Source organism: Gossypium hirsutum, chromosome D01, assembly GCF_007990345.1.
Source record: "Gossypium hirsutum isolate 1008001.06 chromosome D01, Gossypium_hirsutum_v2.1, whole genome shotgun sequence".
NCBI lineage: Eukaryota > Viridiplantae > Streptophyta > Magnoliopsida > Malvales > Malvaceae > Gossypium > Gossypium hirsutum.
The window spans coordinates 1017475-1043581 of record NC_053437.1 but is presented as its reverse complement, the minus strand read 5'-3'; the positions used below and the strand labels follow the sequence as shown (position 1 = coordinate 1043581).

General features: G+C 32.1%; 5 protein-coding genes across 6 annotated transcripts; 3 read left to right on the top strand and 2 right to left on the bottom strand.

Annotated features, from left to right (window-relative positions):
• The first annotated feature begins 1370 nt into the window (after nt 1-1370).
• Nucleotides 1371-6403, top strand: LOC107928939 (nucleolin 1). Its single transcript, XM_016860248.2, has 18 exons — nt 1371-1662; nt 1777-1822; nt 2070-2236; nt 2433-2561; nt 2723-2845; nt 2936-3046; nt 3144-3242; nt 3361-3450; nt 3534-3641; nt 3739-3852; nt 3946-4014; nt 4090-4181; nt 4262-4379; nt 4614-4702; nt 4830-4920; nt 5019-5110; nt 5436-5752; nt 6140-6403. Exons 1-18 carry the CDS (start codon nt 1630-1632, stop codon nt 6169-6171), a joined length of 1920 nt encoding a protein of 639 aa, XP_016715737.1. The 5' UTR covers nt 1371-1629; the 3' UTR covers nt 6172-6403.
• A 770-nt stretch (nt 6404-7173) lies between these two features.
• On the top strand, nt 7174-10965 carry LOC107928840 (uncharacterized). Its single transcript, XM_016860115.2, has 3 exons — nt 7174-7673; nt 8819-8949; nt 9863-10965. Exons 1-3 carry the CDS (start codon nt 7461-7463, stop codon nt 10650-10652), a joined length of 1134 nt encoding a protein of 377 aa, XP_016715604.1. The 5' UTR covers nt 7174-7460; the 3' UTR covers nt 10653-10965.
• Nucleotides 10966-11294: 329 nt separating this feature from the next.
• LOC107928829 (thioredoxin-like protein YLS8) lies at nt 11295-14215 on the top strand. Of its 2 annotated transcripts, XM_041086643.1 has the most exons (3): nt 11419-11606; nt 12746-12830; nt 13575-14215. In XM_041086643.1, exons 1-3 carry the CDS (start codon nt 11581-11583, stop codon nt 13881-13883), a joined length of 420 nt encoding a protein of 139 aa, XP_040942577.1. In that variant the 5' UTR covers nt 11419-11580; the 3' UTR covers nt 13884-14215. The 2 variants fall into 2 exon arrangements, with proteins under 2 accessions (XP_016715596.1, XP_040942577.1); XM_016860107.2 differs by lacking the exon at nt 12746-12830 and having other exon boundaries at nt 11295-11606.
• Nucleotides 14216-14591: 376 nt separating this feature from the next.
• Nucleotides 14592-17668, bottom strand: LOC107928819 (chaperone protein dnaJ C76, chloroplastic). The gene is made up of 4 exons (XM_016860096.2): nt 17158-17668; nt 16037-16293; nt 15741-15924; nt 14592-15368 (listed from the first exon to the last, which is right to left on the bottom strand). The coding sequence occupies exons 1-4, from the start codon at nt 17506-17508 to the stop codon at nt 14745-14747; spliced, it is 1416 nt and encodes a 471-aa protein (XP_016715585.2). The 5' UTR covers nt 17509-17668; the 3' UTR covers nt 14592-14744.
• An 888-nt stretch (nt 17669-18556) lies between these two features.
• LOC107928938 (E3 ubiquitin ligase BIG BROTHER-related) lies at nt 18557-22006 on the bottom strand. Its single transcript, XM_016860247.2, has 7 exons — nt 21604-22006; nt 21184-21523; nt 21048-21094; nt 19430-19471; nt 19232-19353; nt 19045-19153; nt 18557-18921 (listed from the first exon to the last, which is right to left on the bottom strand). Exons 1-7 carry the CDS (start codon nt 21769-21771, stop codon nt 18886-18888), a joined length of 864 nt encoding a protein of 287 aa, XP_016715736.1. The 5' UTR covers nt 21772-22006; the 3' UTR covers nt 18557-18885.
• Nucleotides 22007-26107: the final 4101 nt, after the last annotated feature.

The window sequence follows — 26107 nt, the reverse complement described above, 5'->3', positions numbered from 1 at the left end:
TATGCGTTTAAATTTAATAACAATTATATCAATGAAGAGAGATTAAAAATTGACTGTCAATTAAATTAAATTATATTGTACTAGTTTCATTGCCGTGTGATGCACGAGTTTATCGTATTAAATAATTAAAGTATATTAAATTATTTAACAATAAGTTTAAAAAATGTAAAAAGATTCACATTAATTAAATGCTTTTTATGGGAAGTGATTTTTTATTTTTGAAGTTTAACTGAAAAAAATGATTTTTCATGTAATTTTTTCAAACAATGAATATTAACTCTATTTCGATTTAGCTTTATGTGATTATCTGTAACAATACAATAATTGAATTGTTCTATTTATTAATAAATTAACTAATTTAACCTAGTCCTTATAATAGAGAGACTTCGTAGCTATTTTCACTCATAGTATTGCATTTTCATTTAATTGCCTGAATATATTAAAAAAGAATACCCACCGTTAGTATTTAGTAACCATGGAGACTGTAAGAAGTTTTAATGAGTTGTGCTGAACCTAGGCTTGATTCCAAAATTTTTCCAAGCCCGAGTTTGAGCTGTTCAAAGGTCTATTACGCTGTTTATTTAAATTTAATTATAAAAATACATAAATAGACTTATCATGGGTTAGGTTTGTAACCTATCTGAAAAGTAGGAGGATTTGAGTAAAAATATAGGCTCGAAAAATGAGTTTGGACAAAAAAAAGACCCGTTTAGAAAATGAGTTGGGTCTCGAGTAAGCTTTTTTTAGCCTGAGCCTGGCTTGGCTCGACTCGACTTTGTAAATAAAAAATTGTTGTTGTTTTGCTACTGTTTCTCCATTATTTGCCACTGTTTTGCAACCATTTTACTATCATATTGCTATTATTTCGTTATTATTGTTTGAATATTTTATAACTCTTGCTTTATTGTTAATTTTGTTACTATTTTAGAGGCATTTACACGTTAAGTTACATTTATTTAAGTGTTATTTAAGTATAATATTTTTAATTTAATTTTAATTTATTAGAAAACATTTATTTAATATTTTTAATTTATTTAATGTATTAAATTTATTTTTATATAAAAATAATACGGGCGAGTTGGGCTTGGACAAAATTTAAAATTCATTTTTTTAGGCTGGGCCAGGCCTGGGCCTACAATACAGGACTAAATTTTGTTATGGCCCGACCCATAATTACCTCTCTATACAAACATCAATATAAAATTATTTATATATTATTTTTTAAACAGCATAATAAAACGGGCCGGACTGACCGAAAATTAAAAATATTAAACAGAAGCCCATCCCAAAATAAATCAGGCCACCCGGGTCAGGCAGGGCGGCCCGGTTGAGCACTGTCATTTACACGTGCAATTCAACCGCTTCAATTTGATGCGGACATGCAAAAACCCTAACGCCCTCTTTGGCAATGTTTAATACACATTGACACCCACCACTATATAATCCTCACTTTCTATCGACTCTTCCCCTCACAAAACCCTAAACCTCCAAACTCCAAAAATATCCTCTTTGAAGTAGGGTTTTTGTAACTTCTTTTGCTGATATTCAGCCGCTGTTTCTTATATCTCTCTTTTAATCCCATAAAAATCATAAGTCAGTTTTGAAAATCTCTTTAACTCTTCTTAAACTATGGGAAAATCAAGCAAGAAATCAACCCCCAAAGTACTCTTTTTTCTTTTCTTTTCTTTCATTTTATTAAAAGCTTCTCCAGTTGGTTTAATGTGTTTTTCTTTTAAGTAGTTTTTAATGGCTTAAATTTGTGTTCTTTTTTCACAGGTTGAAGCAGCTCCTGCTGTAGCTCCTCCTAAGTCTGGAAAGAAAGGTATTTATTTTTATTTAATTATTGTTGTTGGGTTTTGAGTTTTAAATATGTTTTTGTTGTTGGGTTTTGAGTTTTAAATATGTGTTTGTTGTATAACCCATAATGTGTGATAAAGTTTCAAGATTTTTAGAATGATTTTCGTTGTATGAGAACTGGTTGCTTTATGGTTTTTATTGTTCTTTGTATTTGGGAAACAATTCACTTTTTGGTTTGTTTTTGTTTTTCATGTATTTTTTTGATTGTATAGGTAAGAGAGATGCTGAAGAAACTCCTGAAAAACAAGTGGCTGCAAAGAAGCAGAAGAAAAACGATGGAGTGGCACAGGCTATTGTGAAGAAAGAGGTTGAAGCTAAGACTCAGAAGAAGAAGGAGGAAACTAGTAGTTCTTCCGATGACTCTTCAGAATCCGAAGATGTATGCGAAAACCAACTATGATTATGTATTTGTTCATGATATTGATTTATGCTGATAGTTCACTTTTCATGAGCTTTTAGCTCCCATTTCTCTTTTAAGTACCTAGGCTATGCATTCATAGAATAGTAAAATGAAGCATGTGAAGGTACATTTGTATCTGTTTTTGCTATTTTATTGTTGTTTTTGTTTTGTTCAGGAACCTGCACCAGTGAAGAAACAGGCTGCTGTCGTGAAGAATGGTTCTGTACCTGCAAAGAAAGCAAAACAAGCTAGTAGTTCTGATTCTTCTGACTCGAGTAGCGAGGAAGGTTCATCCTCTGATGAAGTGAGTATTATGCTCCTATGTAATTTGGACTAAGGGTGTGAGTCCATGTGTCGGATGCAGTACTTAAAAAGGGAAAATAGAGTCCGAGTAACACTAATATTAGTATGGTTGGAGGATGTTCCGTTTTGTGATTGTTGACATTCAATTTTTTGGTTTTACAGGAAGCTCCTGCCAAGAATACAAAGCCTGCAGTTGCTAAAAAGGCTGCTGTTCCAGCTGCTAAGACAGTGAAAGCCGATAGCAGTTCGGATTCTTCTTCTGACGATGATTCTGATGAGGATGATGTTAGTATTGAGACAAATAGTATAGATAGAATGTAAGAATTGCTATAGAATATCTTGAATTTATCTTTATTGTTGAATTTTGATTTATAGGAGCCTGCTGCAAAAAAAGAAGTAGCGGCTGCTAAAAATGGTGCTGCACCTGTTAAGAAAGGAGAGATTTCGGATTCTTCAGATGAAGATAGCAGCTCGGATGAAGATGATGTAAGTGCTGGATTGTTGAATGATGGTTGCTTTTCAATCTGATTTGGAGTTTGTTTTAAAAAGTTTAGCTTATAAATGTAATGTTTTGTATATGCAGGAAAAATCAAAGCCTGCTCCTAAGAAAGAACCAACTGCTGTTACTAAAAAGGAGTCTAGTGATAGCTCAGAAAGTGACAGCTCTTCGGATGAAGATGTTGTGAGTGTTGGGATGCCTATAATAGACTAGGGGTCCTTATAAGACCCATATTTTCTGCTGGTATTTAGTTATTATCAATCTTTATAATTCCACTAACTGAATATATATACTTGTGTAGAAACCTCCTCCAAAGAACATACCTTCAGCGACTGCAAAGCCTAAAACTGAATCTAGCGATAGCAGCTCTGAGGAGGAATCTGATGAAGAGGTGTGATGTCTCATTCATATGGTTCTCGGTTCAATTTATTTATTTATTTCATATATGTTATTGATGCTGTTGCACTAATCTAGGATGTAAAGAAAGCACCTGCTGTGAGGAAAGCTTCTGCTCCTCCCCCCAAGAAGGTTGAGGATTCCAGCAGTGACTCCTCTGATGACAGTGAGTCTGAGGATGAAGAGGTGTGCTTTATCGTTTGAAGAATGAGGTGTATCTGGTTACTGTTAACTTTCTATTTAACTTGTACTAATTTGGCAATCTGTTTATTTCACACTGTAGACTCCTAAGAAAGAGGCTAAAGTTGCTAAAAAAGCAAGCAGTAGTGAAGAGGAAGAATCTGAGGAATCAGATGATGACGAAGAAAGTGACGAAGAAGAAGCTCCAAAGAAAAAAGTACAATTTTTTAGGAACCTATCTTCTATATGATACTTTTTGTATGTTGTAATGATTGTTCAAGGCATTATTGTACTTCTATATTGGAATCAGGACACAGATGTGGAAATGGTCGATGCTACAACACCTGCTAAGCAGGACTTGAAGTCTGCAAAGAAAGTTGTAAGTACTAGTTTCCTGTTGAGTTATTGATCATTTTGTCAAGTTGGTCAGAATCTGATCATCGTTTTTCTGCAGCCCCAAACACCTGTAACTCCTCAAACCCAATCCACAGGATCGAAGACACTGTTTGTTGGAAACTTATCCTTTCAAATTGAAGATGCTGATGTGTATGTTTAGGTTCTCTGGTCCCTCTAAATTTATCTTTTTTGGAATATATATTTCATCTTCTCTATGTTATACACTGCAGAAGGAATTTCTTTAAAGGTGCTGGTGAAGTCGTCGAAGTTCGTTTTTCCTCTGATGCTGAGGGGAACTTTAAGGGCTATGGACATGTTGAATTTGCCACTGCAGAGGCTGCACAGAAAGTAGGTTTCTTGTATTTATAACATAGATATCTAATGCATAAGCTAACTTTTTGTTTGTGTATTCTGCTAGTAATCGGTTAATGTTTTTGTGTCGAGTTCTTGCATATGTAATAGCATATTTTGCAAGCATATGACTTGCATGCTTGTGAATGTCATAACATCATAAAATCGATACTATATGCATGGGCTATATAGCTGTTGTAAAGTTATTAACTAACATCATCCCCTTTTCAGGCCCTGGAGTTGAATGGGGAATATTTGATGAACCGTGCTGTTAGACTTGATTTGGCTCGTGAAAGGGGTGCATATACACCATACAGTGGGTAAGTTTTCCCTACTTTAATTTGTGAATTTGTCTGTGTATATATATATCTTGTGGACCCTTGATTAGAAGTAGCTATTTAATTCAATTAATGTTTTCAACCGATTTCCTGCACCTTCCTTTTACAGCAATGGGAACAATTCATTCCAGAAAGGTGGAAAAGGTCAATCTCGAACAATATTCGTCAAAGGACTTGATGCATCACTCGATGAGGATACGGTTAGATGTTTGCTTTAAACTTGGTTGCTCTGTTCTTCCTCCACCTGTTTTCCTGAATTTGTTTGTATTTATATCTGTTGTGCCTGAAACATTTGCAGATCAGGAATTCCTTGCAAGAACACTTTGGTTCCTGTGGAGAGATTTCTAGGGTGGCTATACCAACAGATCGGGATTCCGGTGCTGTGAAAGGGTTAGTATTATGAAAATATATGCTGCTGTTATTTCATCGTTGAGTATCCTCAAATGATGCCATATCCCTCTCTTGGGTTACGAGTATACAAGGATATGACCATCCAAGGATCCTCCTATACATTAAAACCTTTTTCAAGTAACATAGATGGAAGTTCTTGTACCGTATTTGAGAATGGTCATGTCCCTCCTATAATGCCCGTCTTAAACACATACTATATTCCACAGTTGCACCCGAGTAAGATCTTGGAATGTTAATGTCTTGGAAGTATGCATTTTATTTCTAGTGGAACTCCATATCTGATCATATGCAAATCAATTTGCAGTTTTGCGTACTTGGATTTCAAAGATGAGGGTAGTTTGAACAAAGCTCTAGAACTTGATGGATCAACACTTAATAATCAATCCTTGTCCGTGGATGAGGCAAAACCTAAAGGCGATTTTGGCAGTGGAAGAGGTGGTGGTAGGAGTGGTGGATGGAGTGGAGGAAGGGATGGCAGTGGCCGTGGAGGTCGCGGTGGTCGGGGAGGAAGGGATGGTGGTGGCCGCGGTGGTAGGCGTGGTGGTGGTGGTCGGTTTGGCGGTGGCAGAGGTGGACGTGGAACACCTTATAATAAGCCAAACCTTGCTGCTGCTGGCACAGGTATTATTATTTTACTCCAGCATGTTTTGCTTTTCTTAGTGTTTAAAATACTATGATCAGTGGTTGGACCATTTAGCTTGTTTAAAAAATCATTAAAAATAAAAAACCCGGTTTAACTGGTTCAACCTGTTTGTACCAGTTTCGGGTTTTAACTGGTTCAAAATAATTTTTTGGACTGGTACTTTGGTTGGTTCCTGGTCCAAACTGGTTCGGTTCAGACATTATTGGGATTGATTCAACTGGGGGAATCCTACATCTTTATGAATACGAGATTAATGAGCCGAACTTGGTTTAAACCTGGAAAATTGAGAAAAAGGGGTTTAGACCAATTAAATACCGGGATTTTGTATTATTGCTAAATCAAATTATAATTTATTTGTAATGCAGGAAGGAAGACTACTTTTAATGATGAGGATTAATGAAGTGGGAGGTTCCAATTAGCTCTCTGCTTAATTGTTTTTGGTCATGTACCAAAAAGAATTGGTTTTGGTTTAGATTAAGATCTTTATTAACTAGTATGTTGAATCTCACAGTTTTATTATTATATGCCTTGTACTAGAATTTTCCCATTTGTCTAGTGTCTATCTGGAATACACTGTTTTCAAACCATTTATATATTTTGCAATATTTATAATATTCAATTTTGTTTTATTGTCTTATTTATTGTTAACTATTATAATTAATTTTTGTTAATATTAAACTCTTCTTTGATCCGTATCATAGTAAATGAGGAAAATACTTTTAATTTACAAATTAAAATTTATTATTTTTGTTAATGTTAGATTTTTTATTGAAATTATTTTTTGAAGTCAATTATATTATTTTAAGTGTATTTTATTTGGATTTGGAATTTTAGTTATTTTTTTATGATAGTTAATTTCATTAGTTCATATTTTCGTAATTTTATTATTTACAAATTTAAAAATTTAGTTATGTATATTTTATAATTACTTCGTATGTTTCATTAAATTCATTATATTTTGATGTGTAGTATAAATATTTGTCTAGATTTTAAATATATTTTTATAAAATTTGTTTAATTAAAATAATTATATTTTTTATATTTACTGTCGGAACAATTTTGAATAGATAAGCCAAAGATCAACTCGCCCATATTTCTAATCGATCATCAACTTCTATTTGGAGATTTAACACCGAAATTTAATTTTTTTTAGAACTTTCGTTGACAATTTTCGGAAGTTAAAATAGGAATTTTATAAATTTTCATGGTCAAAACTTGCTAATTTAATTGAGGGAATTTTGAGTTTAATACTGATAATCATACTTTTAAGAGAAAGAAAGAAAGAAAACAATATTTTATTAAGAGAAAGTCTCATATACGATTAAAGGTTTCCATTTCTTTTTATTTTCTATTGTCCTCACAGTAATTATTTTATTTTTTTGTTAATTCAGTTTCCTAATTTGAAGGCTTTTTCTATTTATTTTATTTTCTTTCTCTTTTTTTTATACAGATGTAAGGTTTTTTAAAATTAACTTAAGGGTCTAATTTTGATTTTTCAATCAATTCGATAGAAATTTAAAAAAGAACAATTAGTTTACCAGTTCTCAATGTTCTAGATTCTTTAAGTTTCGATTCAACAACAAAAAAAATGGAGTATGGAAGATCGAATAAGGGGGAGTGATGAAATTAGGGTAATGAAATAGGGAATTTGTGTTTTTAAAAAAAAAGGAAATTTGGAAATTGCAGATGGAAAGAGAAAGGTGTAATAGCATTGCCAATGGAGATTACAGTTACAGCGCGAATGGAATATACAGTGAAATTTGCAACGATTACAGTATTTTAGAGAAAGAAAGGGATCAAAGTTCGCCGGATCCGTCGTTACGGGGTAATGGTTACATTGAACATCCCGTTTCCCGGTTCGATACTATGGCCGGCGTCGCCATCAAGTACGGCGTTGAGGTAATTAATTTTCATCATTTAAATTAATAATTTAGGATTTTGTGGTAGTTCTTTTGTTATGTTTATACTTTATAACTTGTTTAGTGCAAATCAATCTTTATAGCAATTTAGTTCAAATGCATTTAATTTTGAAGCAAATTGGTAAAATGTAAAAGACAATATTAATTTGTGGTGTTTTAAATTGACCTAAAAAATTGAGTAATTTAGTCCTTATCATATTTTTAAAATGTTGAATTTTAGGTTTTTTTTTCTTTATAAATATTAAATTTATATATAAATTTTGATCAAATGTATAACATAATCTTGAATTTGGTGTAACTCTACGTATGATTATATGTGCATGGAATATGTAAAGAAAAATGGTGATATATCAATAGCAATATTAATAGTTTGTGAAAAATAAATTATATAAAAAATTCATATATAATTATATAAAATTAAAGTTTATTTATTATATTGCACATTTAAAGTAAAAGTACCATGAGCCCCTTGTACTAGAAGTTAGATTGTATTTTGCACCATCTACTAAAACAAATAGCAAATTAACGCCGGTACATTAGATAACTGAGTAAATTGTTGAAATTTTTAATAAAACTAATTTGCTCTTTGAACTAGCGTATAATTATTAATAGAACCAATTAAACTATTTTTTTATAGAACTAATTTTTAACAGTGGAAATTGATAGAATTTTTAATAGAACTAATTTGCTCTTTGAACTAGCGTATAATAATGAATAGAACCAATTTTTAATATTAGAAATTGATTTTTTTTATAGAACTAATTTTTAACCGTAGAAATTGATGAAATTTTTAATAGAACTAATTTATTCTTTGATCTAACATATAAAGATTAATTTACTCATTTTTGAGTAAAAGAGAAAATGCAATTAACTCCTCCATGTTACTTTTACCCCCACATTTAACCAAAATCAAACAAGTAAATATATTATAATGTTTATGTTTATCTCCACTTAAAATTTTATTTTTTGCGTCAAAAGTAAATATAGGAGGATTAAACTTCTTACTTTTATAGTGGGATTTATTTGCCTTTTAACCTTATATGATTCATAGTTAGGCTTTTTATAATTTATAGTTTGTCTATAGGTATTGACAAATTGCTGCTGCTATGTGTGTGAAATAATCAGGTAGCTGATATAAAAAAGATGAACGGTCTGGTTACAGATTTTCAAATGTTTGCTCTTAAGTCAATTCAGATTCCTTTACCAGGGCGGCATCCGCCGTCGCCTTGCTCGTCAAATGGTTGCGAAGCAATAGGGTATTACACCTTATTTCTCTTATAATTCCGATACGAATTGTTCTATGAGCCGTTTAACTTAGGTAAAAATATCATGAAAGTTTTTATATTAAAAATCGAATTGCATTTTGTCTCTTATACTAAAAAAAAGATAAATTAGTCCCTATACATTAGATCAAAGAGCAAATGAGTCCTTTTTGTTAAAATTTTGATCAATTTGTATTATTAAAAACTGACGTAGCTAATGAAATAACCAAACTTTAATATGTGACATGTCATGTGTACCTCATGTTGACGTTTAAAGACGAAATTTTAACAACAGAAATAGGTGAAATTTTTAATAGATGGATCAATTTGCTCTTTGATCTAATGTACAAAGGCTAATTTACTAATTTTTTAAAAGGGGTAAAATGTAATCTAACTCCTAATAATACAAGGGCCTCTATGATACTTTTACCGTTTAACTATTCATTTTGATGGCTGCTAGAATTAGTTGTAAGTTTCATTTTTGCACCTTTGTATGTTAAGCTTCATGATTTGTTGTGATGCTTTCTTATGATTTTGAATTGAATGGTTAATTTGTGGGTATGCATTTCTCAAACCCTTTGATGCACTTTTTGTTCTTTCTTTATATATACACTAATGTAGTAAGAAGCTTAAATTAGATTATACTATTGCAAAACATAATGAAAGTGCATTCACTTGTTTGATTTTAGAATTTCTTTTGGTTATGAAAAAATTCTTCTCAAAATTGACCAATTCGGAAAACACATTCTTGTACTATTCATTAGTTGCTGATTGTGAAAGTTTTATGTATCGAGGAACCTGTTCTTGAGAACTCCGGACTCGATGTTTCAGTCTCGTTTTCTACGACTGAAGATTTTTCGAAGTTATGCATCTTGGACTTATCTCAGTGTGATAACTCTTTTTGCAGACAAAACAATGTGAACCAAACGACGGCCCAACATTTGCCTCCCGATTTGCTCGATTCGTTCCAGTCGTTGAAAACGACTCATCGAAGGGTCTCTCCTGCAATGTCATCATTGCAAGGTTTCTATGCCCTTAAATCGACAGAAAGAAATACGGTACCCGAAGGTTTCGAGATGGCGGTATACAGGAAAGGGGAAACTCATTTTCCGGACGATAGTCCGTTCTTGAAACCCTCCTCTGCTTCCTACCCATCTTTGAAGCTTCATCGGAATTGTAAAAACAAAGCTAATGCATTTTTTGATGAAAATGGTGAAGTCGGAACCAATGTCATGTCTGTTGTAGAAGCTGCTAAAGAAAGTGAAGATAAGTCGAATGAGAAACTGTTCAAAAGGCGGCCAAAATCGGAGGCCGACTGTACCCCTGAAAAGCTATTGGAAAATAACACCAGCACCGGAGGATTTTCCACGATAACATCGAAAGGCTTGGCACTAAGAACCAAAGCAGCAAGCCGTACTAATTTATTAATCGATGCCGAGGTAGGGTTCAATCCCGCTTCAATAGGTATCGGAGACGGTTTCGTGGTTGATAAATTTTCTGCAGTGAGGAAATCATATAGTACGTCGAATTTGCAAGATCAAGATGGTAGTACTAGTTTATCATCCCCCATGACAGCGCCTAAATGGAGCCGGAAGCCGGATTTACAACCACTTTCAACCGCCGCCATTACAACATCGTTTTTTGACGGATTGTCGATGCCAATGTCCGCTCGTAAAAACAAAGCCGCTCTCGATTAGCTCCCTATCAACTTCACCATATTCCCCAGCTACATCTCAAATTCTTTTACTACAATTGAGCCTCCTAATTGCCGATAAGTATATATTAATGCTGAATGTACCCAAGAGGTCCCTCTATTATAGAGACTTGATCAAATTAATCCTTTTATTATTAAATGAAGCAAATAATGTGAAATTGGAATAAAGTTACTATTTACTGTATAAAAAATATTATTTACTGCCTAACAGAGTTAATATATTCAAAGTGAAAAAAATAATAGAGGGACTAATTTGATACAATCTCTATAATACAATACATGTTAATTCTATTACAATTTGAAATATAAGGACCAAATTGATCTATTTAATAATAGAGGGGTTAATTTGATACAATTTCTATAATATAGGAATTTTCGAAGTAATTTAACATGTAACTAATCTGGTACCAATCAATTGCTCACGGTGAGAACAACCAATGTCTTTAATTAAACAACAGAATACCATCTAAAGAAACATCATCAATTAACACTAAAACCAAGCCTTAACAAAATTTCATATTTTCCTTTGTAAAAAAAAAAAAAGAGTCAACGGACAAGACGAATCTTAGACTTAAGACAGGTGATCGACAAACTAAACACGTGGCATGATTTTAGCGGGCGGGAGATCGCAAACCAATTTTACACGCAGTGTGTAGAAGGCTGAGGACCTTTCCAGAGCCTTCCTTCGTCGCCATGCCCATAGCACCATTTTCTATATAAATAAAAAATATTCAGATTTCCACGGTTTTCAGAGGACAAGCCAAAGGGAAGGGGGAAGATTAAAGCAAAAAAGACTGATAAGAAAGGGAGAAAAACGATGTCGTACCTGTTGCCGCACTTGCATTCGGGGTGGGCCGTCGATCAGGCCATCCTCGCCGAAGAAGAACGCGTCGTCATCATCCGTTTCGGCCATGATTGGGACGAAACTTGCATGCAGGTACCTACGATACGCCATTACCTTATGAACTATGTTGTTTTTCCAGCTTTTTTTAAAAATTGATTTGATTCACGACAAATAATTCACAAATTTCAAAATTTATTTAGAATTATATATATGTTTCAGAATTTCAATAAATTATGTTTTCGTAACATTGATATGAACTTCATTAAGCTTTTAACATTCAAATACATGGAAAACTTCAAAAAATAAAATTACGATCAAACTCACTCACTCTTTGAAGTTTGAATCCTAGTAATATATAAACTTATGCATAATGATCGATTCCTTAAAACACTGAGCTTTGTTACCTTTAACCTTAGTTGTATGATAATTCTGTTTGGAGTCTGTCTGCAATGGCGATGAACTGGTTTTTGGATTATTCTTATATAGAATTTTTGTTTGGTATAATTTTTGCTCCTTGATTTTTTATACCTGAATTTCTTTTATCCACTTTAGTTTATGAAGTTGAAATTTCGTCTTAAGAGATAAGATAAAGACAAAAACAAAGAATTCGAAGGAAAGAATGGGTTGGAAAAAAGAAAGGGAAGAACAAAGTATGTGCAATTCAAAAAAATCTAGCGGATAGGACCAAAAAAAAAAATATCGAAATAGTTACTTCGGAGTTCTTAGTTACTTCGGCCAGGTCGAGTCTTAACCATGGAATAATGTAATTAAGTCAAAATTTTTAAAAAATTATAATGTGGTATTGATGTATTCAATTTTTTAATAATCGAATTGGTGATTAAATAGGTCAACTCATCAATTTTCTATACTAGTTCAATCTATTTAATTGTTGCATTAACAGTAATTGAATAAATGATTAAAAATTCATAAACATTTAAAAAATAGACATGTTTAATCTGTTCAACTATTTATTTTTGTCTCGATTTTTATTTTTACCAGCTTCAAGCATTTTTCGAGTCAGTCGGTTCAATTTTTTTGTTTAGACAGTTATATCAATTAGTTTTCGATCCGATTTCAGTAATACTAGCAAAATTATAAATTTTTGACAGAATTCAAGTTAAAAGACTAAAATGATTGTAATTACTAAGTGTAAGTACCAAAGTCAAAAAAAAAAAAGTTATCCCTTTTTGTTTTGCTAATATCTGGGTGTGTATGTATGTATGTATGTGAAGAGATAGGAAAGGCACTTCAAGAAAAGGAAAGTCCTGCTTTATAAAATCGGTTATGCATGGAGAATGTAATGGCTGCAGTCTGCAGGTGATATATGCATGAGTTGCATTAATTATCTCTAGGTTGCTTTTGAAAATTAGGATTTTAAAATCTAGATTTGAATTTAAAAAATAGTGTAAATTAAGTAGTAAATTATTTAAAAATATAATATTTATGATAAATTTTAAATGCCTATTTAACAAATTCATGTTTTTATTATTATTTTTATATTATATTAAATCTTAACTAATTTATTCATAATACATACATTCTATTCTTACCATTTATATAATAAATAAATTCAAAATTCAAAATTTTAAATTCATATTTTAAAACGGAGCGTTAAATTGGTTGAATTAAGAAGTAATGTCTTGTTTGGGCCAAAATTATATATGTATTTGGGTATAGGTGTAGAAGTGTTTGAGACGAATTAGGTTTGAGTTTGGATTAAATTTAAGCATGACATTAATATATTTTATATTTATTAAGTTTAGTCCGACTTAAAATATGAGTATAAAATTTTTGTCTAAACTCATTCTAATTCAAGTTCATCTTAAGTTCGCTCATATTATTTTTAATTTTTTTAAAAAATATTTATATTATTTTTAATTTAATATTTAATAAATTTATATTTTTTATTTATTAAAAGTTTATATATAGTCAACTTAATATCTATTTAACATTTATTTAAATATAAAAAAGAAACCATTAATAAAGAACTGGTTTGGGTTTTTTAACATTGATTTTGTTACGTTTAGAGTTATGATGGTGAAGTTAATTTACATTTTTCAGATGGATGAAGTCCTTTCTTCAGTTGCTGAAAAAATAAAGAACTTTGCCGTAATTTACGTCGTTGACATAACCGAAGTGCCCGAGTTCAACACGATGTACGAGCTTTACGATCCGTCCACGGTCATGTTCTTCTTTCGAAACAAGCACATCATGATTGATCTCGGCACCGGAAACAACAACAAAATCAATTGGGCACTCAAGGACAAGCAAGAGTTCATCGACATCGTCGAAACTGTATACCGCGGAGCAAGAAAGGGTCGCGGTCTCGTGATTGCTCCGAAAGATTACTCGACTAAGTACCGGTACTAATTATGGGTAGGTTTGGATGGGTGATTGGGTATGGTGCGGTGCGTTTAGTTTACTTTTTGTCTCACGATACAGTATCGCTATAGTATCTAATCTCACCGCCACCGCTGTTTTTACACTGACCACAGGTAAACTCACCGCCCATTCAAACCCACCCTATATCTCATTTTTGAAACACTTTAAATGTGAATAATGCTACGTTGCTCTGCTTGTATGAATGTGAAACTACGTAGCTTTTACGAGTATTTAAAAAAAATGAAGAGTGAAAATAACTAGTTGATCGGTATTAGACATTGAAAAGGTTAAATTTTACTATTAGTCCCTATACTTGTAAATGTTATGCATTTAATTTTTATACTTTTATTTAATTATTTTTAGTCGTTATACTTTTTAAATTTTAAAATTCCAATATTCGCCAAACGATAATTGTTAAATTTATTCAATTAAGTTTTATTATTTTCAAAATAAAATGTGGCAAATATATAATCATATATATAATATCATATCGATTTTTTATTTTTACATATTACTCACTATGAAGTTAGCTAACAGGTTAATAATTATTATTTATGTTAAGATTAAAATTTTAAAATTTAAAAAGTACAGGAGTTTAAAATGATTCGAGTGGAGAAATAGATTAAAATCTACACAATGCCAATAATTGAATTTAAACAAATAAATTTAACTACTACTCTTTGAGTTAAGACTAAATTTTTAAAATTTAAAAAGTACAGGACTAAACTTTTTTATCAAATAGAAGTATAGAGATTAAATTTGTAACTTTCACAAAATACAGGGACTGATAGCAGAAATTAACCAATTTATATTTGTGTGAAAATTTTCTGTTTTTCCTATGTGAATCCCTTATCTATTTCTTATTGTTTCTATTAGTTCCACTATGGTTGACGCAATCAAGTACCATGTAATCCCTGCTAAAATAACTTGGGACCATGAGCTATTAACCATTGTTAGTGCCAGCGAGCCACCAACGTGTTCGGTTATTTCACCGGCCACTCTGTCCCCGACTTGTAGTCGAACTATAACAGCAGCCACCATTGCAGCCACCGTTGGGATTCCCCATTCTATCGAGTTCCTTGTCCTTCTATCTTTTCCGTAATGTAGGTTGTCCGTTTCGTTCCTCGGGTTAGTTTTTGGAGGCTTTGGTGCAACTCTAGAGCTTGAGTTGTTTTCTACCGAAGCTGGAAGAGCATGTCTTGATGGGATCCAATACTCGTCATCGTACAAATAACTCGACGGGGCTCGAGATCTGGTCGTTTTTGAACTCTCCCTTACTTGTTTTCTAGCAGCAGCGGCATCACGGATCTTGTTAATGTTTGGTTCAGATGATTTTCGGGAAATGTGTGTCAAGCTTAGTTCAGACTTGGCCGATGGTGTACCGCTATTAGGTGATTGCCAATACCACCATCTTGAAATCGATTTTATCGCATGAATTGCCGACATCCTTGCTTCTCGACGACGGTCAGCCTCCTAAAATAAACATTGCAGAGTTAGTTGTAGCAGTCATTTCATTAAAAACGGGGTATTTGTATCATAAATACCCTTATATTAGGAGTTAGATTACATTTTGCTCCATTTACTCAAAAAATAAATAAATTAATCTATATACTTCGGATCAAATAGCAAACTGACTATTTCTATTAAAAATTTTATTCATTTTTACTGTTAAAAAATGACATGATTGATAGAATAATCAAACAGTTATGCGTGAAGACTAGTTTGCTCTTGAATCTAAGATACAGAAATTAATTTACCCATTTTTTAGTAGAGAGGACAAAATATAATTCGATTTTTAATATAAAGTCTTCCGTAATACTTTTACGTATTTATTGGCCTATATACCTTGGATTCTTTGTTAGAACCTTTGTCCATGGCATCAAAATATCTGGTTTGAAACTTCTTTACTTCGACAAATATGTTCGAGACACGAGCGCCCACCGTATTCCCGACACCAACTCGAACATTTCCTCGAGGTTGCTTCGACATTAAAAACTCCAATGCCGCAAGATCTGATCTCTCCACCATTCTGTCATGTTTAAAAAGTTAAAAGACAAGAGAGTATCTGAACACGATAGCATCCGTGTTCGATACTAAACATATGGAACGCGGAAAAGCAAGATCGGGATCAAGATACTTACGAAATGCAATCAACAGGACAAGCTTCAATGGCTTCTAGGATTTTGTGTTCGGGATCAGCCCATTGACCGATGACTCGAGCTCTTCCGTACACGGATTCGATAGCGAACGTTTTTTCGGCAAACAAAGCACATTTTAAGCAACCAACACACTTGATTTCATCAACAAACACTGCTCGTTGTTCACTTTCAGAACCAAGCCACACTGAATATAATGGCTTCCCTGTATAGCCCTTAAGCTCTGCCATCTTTGCTTGTTCCTGCACTTTTTCATTGAATCCCAACCTTAGGATTTTACGAACTATGTTGCCGGTCCCCTTGTCTGATGTATATTCAGGTTTAAATGAGACATTGGTTTTCGTAAATATTCGAGTTCGGTTTGATAAAAACTCGAATTCAATTAAATAATTATCTTAATCGAGCCAAATTCAAGCACCATAATCTTTGACTCAAACTGATTGTGAGCTTGATTAAGATTTTTATTTTAATATATTTTTATAGAGGTGTTCATGAGTTCGACTATCCGCTTTGAAGTGAACTTGAGTTTGCATTTTTAACTTGACACGGGCCATTTTATTATTCAGAAATAAAAAATATAAAAAATATTTTATATTAATATTTATATACTTTTATAATTAATTTAATTAAAGAAATTATTTTTTCTTTTCCTTTAAAACAGTAAAATGAGCAGCCAACGAATATTTCTATATTTTTAGATATGAAATTATATTTTTAATAGAAAAAAGGAGAGTTTAAATATGAATAAGTTTGAGCTTAAATAAATTTGAGCTTAATCAAGTTTAAATTTAAATTTGAGTAGGAAAAGTGATAAATGAACTTATTTGAGCTTAATTAAGTTTCAAACTAAGCTTAAGCTTAAAAATTGATTGATATTCGATCAAGCCGAATTTGAATAGGAAAAGTTATAAATGAACTTAACTAAGCTTAAGCTTAAAAATTGATGTTCGATTAAACTCAAATTGAATATCAAACCTTAAATTTTGAGTAGAGCTTAATCTTAATTCTATACTATACAGAATTTAATCTTATATCTTTACTCACAACTTACAACCGAATCCAAGTAAATCAAATTGCAACATGTGGAGAAGAAATAAGCAACTAACCTTGTCATAAGCCAAACGAGAACCAGGATCAGACAAAACCGAATAAGCTTCATTGAGTATAATAGCCATATCATGACCCGTTGGTCCAGCAATATCAGGATGGCACCGCTTTTGCAAGGCACGGTAAGCCGTTTTGATCTGTGATTGATCCGACGAGCTTTCTATTCCCAAAAGATCGTAGAGATCGAAATTGAGTATCGAAGAAGGAGAATCGGCCGAAGCCTTACATGCTAAAGATTGACGACGACGATGATGATGATAAGGCAAATTCTTAGAATTTGGTTTCGAAGTTAAGGTATTGTTTATGATTGAAGTTGAAGGTGTGTACAAAGGTAAAAATATTGCAGGCATTTTACTCGTTGGGGGATTTGGGTGTTTGTTTTTGATTGAAATGAAAGGGGATAAAGAGAGGGAGATTATGTTTGTATGGATGAAAGAAGGAAGATATTTGTGAATTTTAAGATATTTTTCTGTGGGTTCATAAATGTCAATGTTGGAAATTGCGTGAGTATCTCCAATATTATCGGGGAGTGGAGACTTTGGAAAAAGTGCAAGTTTAAACCTCCTGACCCACTGAATATCCGTTAAATTGACTATTATGGTTATTTTAGTTGGATTATATGGATTGATTAGGTAGGGAATCAATTAAAGTATTAGTAAAAAAATCATTAAATTGATTAACTCAAAAACGATATGGATCAGTTAAATTGAAGTAAAAAATCAATTAAATCAAATTTTTTTATAATTTTTTAATGATTTATTTAATCAAACCAAACAAATTGATGACTTGACCAATATGTCTAACTATCTAATTCTGAAAACCTTGATTATTGTAATTAATCGCATGAGTTCAATGACATTTAGTATTCTCTAATTTGGAAAGATTATGAGTAAATTAGAATTTTTATAAAAATAAAAATCAATCAACCTTAACTTTCTTTATAGAAGTATTCATGAGCCGAGCCAAGCCAAGCCGAGCCGAGCCGAATCAAATTTAGACCTAACCTATGTTTATCTAAGTTCAAATCAACCTAAAATTTTATTTAAACTCGTTTATATTTATAAATGGCTAACTCAAACTTGTTTTAAACCCATCCATATTATTTATTATTTTAAATATTTACATAATATTGTATTATTATAGATTTAATTTATATGATATAAAATATAATATAAAAATATATTACAAAAGTATAAAAACAGAACAAACCAAACTGAAGCCTTGAATTTCTTGACTCATATTTTAAACAAACTTAAGTTTCTTTTTGTCTAAACCCTTTGAGCCTCATATCTTGTCCACATCCTTTCATATTTCGAGCAATCCTTCTAGTTTGGACAAATAACTTAACTCGTGAATAAGCTTACTCATGAAGCAATCCTTCGAGTTTGGACAAATAACTTAACTCATGAATAAGTTTACTCATGCCCATAGATCGGATTGCAATTCTGAGGGTTTTTCTGCCGTTGATGTTTCTTACATAGTCGGTGGACTGAACCGGTTTGACCAACTGGTCCAGTCCAATTTATATTCAATGTTTCCAATTCTATTATCAAAAAAAAAAATTTCTCTAAAAATACACAGCCAAGGCGCCATAAAAGACAGTAACCTAATTCCAAAGGTGGTTTCAACACAAAAGTTACTAAAGAGAACTGATACCAAATTATTTTCTTTCCCATACAAAAGAGAAGACACATTCTGCATATTAAAAACAAGCAGTCACGTTGCCATTAGGTCGAGACCTCGGCACTACAAACAGGGCAGACCTGCAATAAACACGGAAAAATACAAAATATAACATACGATGGGGTTGTATAAAACAGTGTTCTAACATGTATACGACATGAATAAAACGGAAGGCGGTTAAAACAGGATATAAATAACCATACCTTGTTTATTTTCAACCAATTGTTTATGCACTCGGGATGATATGAATGTTTGCAAGAAAGTGCTGTTAAGGAGTCACCATCCTCGTAGTCTACACGGCAAATGACGCACCTGAAAACAAGGGAACAGATTTAAAGATCGAGTGAAAAAAGTTCAGGCATAAGAAAAGAGTATGGCAATCGAACTTACGAATCATTGGTTCCAGTTTGACTATTTCCTGCCTTGAATATCAGTGAAGGCAAGGAGGCAATTGAATCAGCTGAAAGGCCCCTGCTCTCGGTTCCAACTACTTCAGCGAGTGCAAGGAGTTCCTGAATGATGGAATTGATCTTAGCAACAGAGCTTGAGCAAAATGTTAAAATGAGTCTAAGTTTCAAGACAGCTTACCTCGTATGAAAGCTCATCGGGATCAACTTCCTCCCAAGTATCCTGCAAACACGTCACTAAAAGACTGAAAACTTGAAGTAAATCGAAATAATAAACCCCAGTAATAAAGGAAAAAAGAAAGAGGGAAGAAAAATTCATGTTCTATCTGGAAATGTCAAGGTAATTTGAGAATATGGATTCACTATTCCATGAAGTCAAATCTCATTAAAGAGCAGTGTAAAGACTTGCTTCAATTCTCCAAAGGACTTGATAGCAAAGAATGACCATGGGCATCAAGTAAAAATATAATCTAACAACGGGTCTCCAAGAAGAGAAATGTTGAGAACCTTAACATATGAACACTACAATGCTGAACCGATCACAACATGTTCCTCATCTTTCAAGCAGCGCAGATTTATAATTCTCAGCACCATTAATATGAAAAAACTCGACTGTTAAAAATACTTGATACAGGTTCTTTGTTCCAACATATCACCAGATCCCAACAAGAAACACCAAATAAGAATAGACAACCATCAAGTAATATTATGTTTCCACATATATTAGTGCAATTTTCATCCTTGTACAAATGTAGGAAAGTATGCAACCATCTAAGTCTATTATGCTTCTTCATATACTATTGCATTTCACATCCTTGTAGGCACGGGAAAATATGTAGCCATCTAAGTATTAACAAACACATATGCAAGCATGTCCAGATAATATAAAACACATAAATCAGTTCCTTTATTTCATTTTTCTTTTTCTGGCCAACAGTTAATCATTTCATTTAATAGCAAGGGGACAAAATACTATTAGACTAAGGGTGAGTTTAGATGGGCGGTGCGTTTACCTGCGGTTAGTGTAAAAACAGCGGTGGTGGTGAGATTAGACACTGTAGCGTAAGACAAAAAGTAGACTAAAAGCACCGCACCACACCCAATCGCCCATCCAAACCCACCCTAACAGATAAACAAATTCAAAGACGCAAACTACTTGCTCATTCCTCGTATGAATATTGACACTATGCACCAAGTAAAACAAAAGCACCTTTCATAAAGGTAGGACAACCATAAATCCCGGTTAACTTACTCTCCATAGCTAATATGACCAACAAACAAAAAATCCAACCACAATACACTTATGCTGCTCGGACTCTTCATTTTTCTTAAAGCGCTTGTGTCCAGCACATGTCTGACGCATATCCGGACATGGATATGGGAATATGACCCTCTAAGTAGTAAGTACATCGAAAAACTTAGAAAAGATTAAAATACTTGTGTCAGACATAGATTGGTATCCAACACTCACACCCAATCCCGAGTAACTTAAATAGTAGATGCAAGTTACAACTACATGGAGACTAAAGTCTAGATAACCTTAAACCAACCACTTTATATCAGTTCCAAATGCAATATCACAATTATGATAACTTCATATCACCACTCCGATAAAAGATAGTTGCCAACAGAGTCATCTAGCAAAGAAGGTGGAATTGAGGTCAATGATTTAAGATATCAATAAATAGCCTAAGATTGCAAACTGTTTATTTGATTGAATTTTTTTCCACAAACCAACCTAAAGATTCATATGTAAGCACGGAACTTGAGTCAAGAATCATACTGACAATAATTTGTACCTGAGAGTTACCACCGTGTCCATGATCCTCTAAGGTAACAGTTCCTCCTGCAAATTAGTAGAACTTACGTAAACACTCTTTAGCATTTTTATATATTTGAACAATTAACAAGAATCCCATAGTAATTAACACTCACCATCATTAATCCCAGCTAAGGCCAACAATCTAGCAGCCACTTCTCTTTCTTCAGCATCCTGAAGTGCTCTAGCATAAGCCTCGTCACTCGAAAAATCAGCCGGATCGAGTTCAACACTCGCGTCATTATCATCCTCCCCATCCTCAGAATGATCATGAAAATCAAAGGCATCCACATCACCAGCATCAGTGCCATCATATTCCCCCTCATCATCATCGTCATCGGTATCGTCATGATCATGGAGATCATTGAAATCATCATCGTTTAAATAGCTTCCACCCTCCCAACTCCCATAATCACTTCCATCATTATTCATGCTAAGCATCATATATGCCCTTTCCTACGACAAATATAAAATAAAAATTAAAAAAAAAAGGATAAATTCCACATAAATCCAAAGAAAAAAAAACAAAAAAAAACCTGTTCTTGGAGGGTTCGAGCAAGAGCGAGGTCAGCATCGACCTGGCTGAGATTAGTAAAAGGAGTTCTCGTCGATGACTGACGTTCTTCTTGTTTACTTTCACTGTTCAAATTATCGTTGTCGTTAACATTAGGGTTTGGGACTTGTTCCTTTTGTTCGGCCGACATTCTTCAGGCTTCCCTCCGCCGCCGATTTCCGTTTTGATATTCTTCGTTGGAGAATATTTTCTTTGATCGGAGAGAAACCCGCGGTTCACTAGATCGAACCGGAGGATAATTCAAGAATCTAAATTTAAAATGAAAGGGAAAAAGAAAAGGAATTATTGGAGAGAGCTGTCGTTGGGTGGAGTGTTTCTTTCGTTGTTTGTTTGGTTTTTTTTTTTTTCCCCTTTGTTTTTATTTTAAAGGAAAATAAACACTTAACAACGTTATAATAACAAAAAGGCTCAATTTACAAATTGCACCCTCAGTTATACCTCTTTTCTCAATTTAGTACTTCAAATTTTTTATCCGTTACCCAAATTATCCCAAATCTTACCACCCGTTTAAAAAAATTATTAACCCTTCATATCATGCCACGTCACTATATTTTCTGATTTTATAATTTTATAAATAATATTCCCCGTCCCACCGTCACTCTAGGCTCCCTCCCACCCACCACCGCTCTCCCCTCTCTCTCCTTGTTTCTTATTGCAGGGATGCCAAGTAACTGCGATTTTCTTTGATATGCATATATATCTGATATTAAACTTTGTTCTAGTGTTAGAAGCAAGGATATATTTGTGTTCAATGATGATTGAAATCAAAACCAAACCAAAACAAACAACAGCAACAGCCTATGTGGGTGTTTCCCCCAGAGATCTTACTCCGCTTGCCCCAGTCATGTTTTCTTTGGTTTCCTCAAAGTTCTCAACACCTCTACCCTTTGATTAAAACCAGCAATGATATATTTGTGTTGATAGAATGAAGAAGGCTTATCGTCACTCTAAATTAGTTTGAAAGAATGCTTTCCTTCTCTAATATCTGCATTCCAATTTATTGTCCTCCATTAAATTATTCATAGATTTGTAAATATCCTGCTACTTAATTATCATTTCCTCTGATAGTAGTTTAACTGAAAATATAATATGTGCAGGGGCGGCTTTGAGAAAACTGGAAGAAAAGAAGGGACGGTGGGGGAGAGGGATAGGGAGGGGAGAGCTGTGGTGGGGGAGGGAGCCGAGAGGGACGAGGATGGGGGAGGGAATTTTTATTTATTTATTAATATAATTGTTTTTAATTAATATTAATATTAATATAAAATTATTAATATAAAATAAGCAGGGTTAAGATTTTGGGTAATTGGGGTGATTAAGTAATATAAAAATTTTAGGTATCAAATTGAAAAAAGAAATATAATTTAAGGTGTAGTCTATCAATTAAACCAAATAAAAATGATAACTAGGGTTTAATGGAGACAAATGAAAACTATAGTTAAATTTTAAAATTTTCAAGCTAGAGTTTGGGTAGAAAATAACAACAAACTACGATTACATTAAAAAAACACTTAAACACGTCAAAGGCTGTTACAATCAGCTAACAACAATCCCTGAATAGATAATAGCGGTTCATCTGCCAATAGAAATTCCACTGAAGAGCATTGTAGCATTCAAACTCAACTTGTGTTGATCTTTTTTCCCATGCTAAGCGGAGACCCTCTAAAACAGCTATAGCTTCAAATTTAAAAGCCATCTACTTATCCACTGACATAGAAAAATCACATACCCAAGTAGCACCATCAACTCTAATCACTCATTCATTCGATGCAGACATACCATTCCTCGACACAACCGCATTTATGTTATGTTTTATCCATCCTCTCTCCAGTGGCGACCAATGGGACCTCGTAACCGAAGGATTCGAAGTAATCAATTTCGAATAGTTTATTTTTTATTTAAAATTTTTATACAAAAACTAAAATTATCTATAATTCCTCCTAACATTTAAATAGAAAATAAACGCATTTCAACATATTCGAACCTACTATCTCTTATATTTATTTAAAAATATTTAAAATGTAATTTTATAATAATATTGTATAATTAAATATTTGACGTATTTCAACCAAGTAATTAGACGATAAAAAAATATTATAGTACAATATGGATGAAAATAAATTATATAAAAATATATTAACAATTTTTTTTGATGTGATTAATTGCTTTGACAAATTACTTAAAATATATGGGTGTGTTAAAAAATAACAGAGGTAATATAGTGTGGATGATGATGATGATGATGATGATGATAATAATAATAATAATAATAATACATCAAAATTAAGTTTTGGTCAAGTGATTAAATTTATTGATTTTTCAAATAAAAAGTTAAAATAGTATAACTTATTTTAAATAGTCTTAATACATATTTTGTTATCTAAGTTTGACATTTTTTTTCTTTCTAATGTGGTACTTGTATTTGACAAAAGTCATACATATTGGTACTTGAAGATAACGATGCTAATTTTTTAATGTTTTTTATACAATATTTAAAACTACCTATAACCCTTCCTCAACCCTTAAATTGGTGAATAAAATGTGTTTAAACCCACATCCTCTACACCGACAACAATACCGATGCCAACCAAACTAAAACTCAAACGACAACTTTTTAGTGTTTAACTTGAGTTTTAGAGTCGATTTGATGTAAATTCATAATTAGTTGATATATTAACAATTAACTTCTATTAAATAAACCTTAAAATGTAAATTAAATTACAATCTGTACTTGACAAATTAAACAAATTTACAATTAATACTACATTTATTCTATTGATAAAATCACAAAAATTCAAACATAATAATAATAATAATAATAATAATAATAATAAAATTTATTTAAATCAGCACTAAAACCTAATTACACTCTAAAATTTTAATATTGTTACATTTGAATACCAAAATATATCTTTTGTTAAATGATAAAAAATAGTATAAAAATTTATTCAAAATTTAAAAATATTTTAAAAATACAATTTTTATAAAATTTGGTTGTATTTTTAACTATATGCAATTTTTATATCAAATTGTTAATATTTTGAATGTGATTCACCAATATATACTTTATTTTAGGATACAATATTTTTTTACTATTTAAATTTATTTTTTACAATTTCTAATATTTTTATATTTTTTACAATATTTTAAATTTTCTAATATATTTTTATATTTTTTTACAAAATTTTAAAAATTCAAACATATTTATAGAATTTATTTTAAAAATTAAAAATGATATATTTTTATATTTTTTTAATTATATATATTTGAACTTTTTTCTGGGTAAAAATTTTGTAATGACCTTTTATATATTATAAATATTAATAAATAAATTATCTATCATAAAAGTATTAATTTTAAGGGTAAACTATATTTAAGGTTATTAAATTATTAGTAAGTTTACATTTTGACCATTCAACTTCAAAAAGTTATAAAATTGTCATTGAATTACTCAAAAGTTTTTATTTAAGTCACTGAACTGTTGAAGTCACTACTATATGACCTTATTTGTTTGCATTGTTTGTACCAATCGGAAGTTTTGTTTCCCCTTCTCTTCTATTGTTTAGTATTTTCATGAAACAACTTTGAGCGCCACGAATCTACGAACCAAAACTCAAATAATTTTATTCTTTGATCCCCAACATTGACTGTTAGATTGATTATGATCTAAGTTGTGTTATTTTACTCATTGATGAATATTAATCCATTGTATTGATCGCAAAATCATTGCTTAGAACTTGCTAGATGAACTTTTTTTTAAAGCAAAAAAAAAGGGTAAACTACACTCATGGTCACTTTTGTTTACCTTAGGTTATGTTTTAGTCACTTATGTTTGAAATGTTACGTTTTAGTCATTTACGTTATCATGTTGTAACATTTTAGTCACTGAGCCATTAATCGTCGTTAATGGTGTAACGGTAAGCTGACATGACATGTTAAATCATCATTTCAAACAAAATTTTAGGTTAAATTATACAATTGATCCCATATTTTTTTCATTTTAAGTAATTTAATTTTTTTCTTTTATGTTCTTTAAACTTTCCTTTTGTTTTTCCATTCTCTTTTGTTTCTCCCTCTGTTTTCATATCTTTCCCATTTCTTTTAACATATTAGGAAGTCGAATTGGCAGTGAAAAAAGAAGTAGGAAGTCAACTGTCATCATTTGCCTATAACCAAAAACCCTATAACTAAAACCCATAAACCCATACCATGCTTCTTTCTTCACTACCAATTCGACTTCCTAGTATGTTAAAAGAAATAAAGAAGGTAGGAAAACAGAGGGAGAAGCAGAAGAGAATGGAAAATAAAGAAAGAAAGAAAGTTAAAAGAACATAAAATAATTAAATTGCTCAAAACGAAAAATTATGGGGACCAATTGTATAATTTAACCTAAAGTTTTTGTTTGAAATGATAATTTAACGTGCCACGTCAGCTTACCATTACACCATTAATGACAATTAACGGCTCAG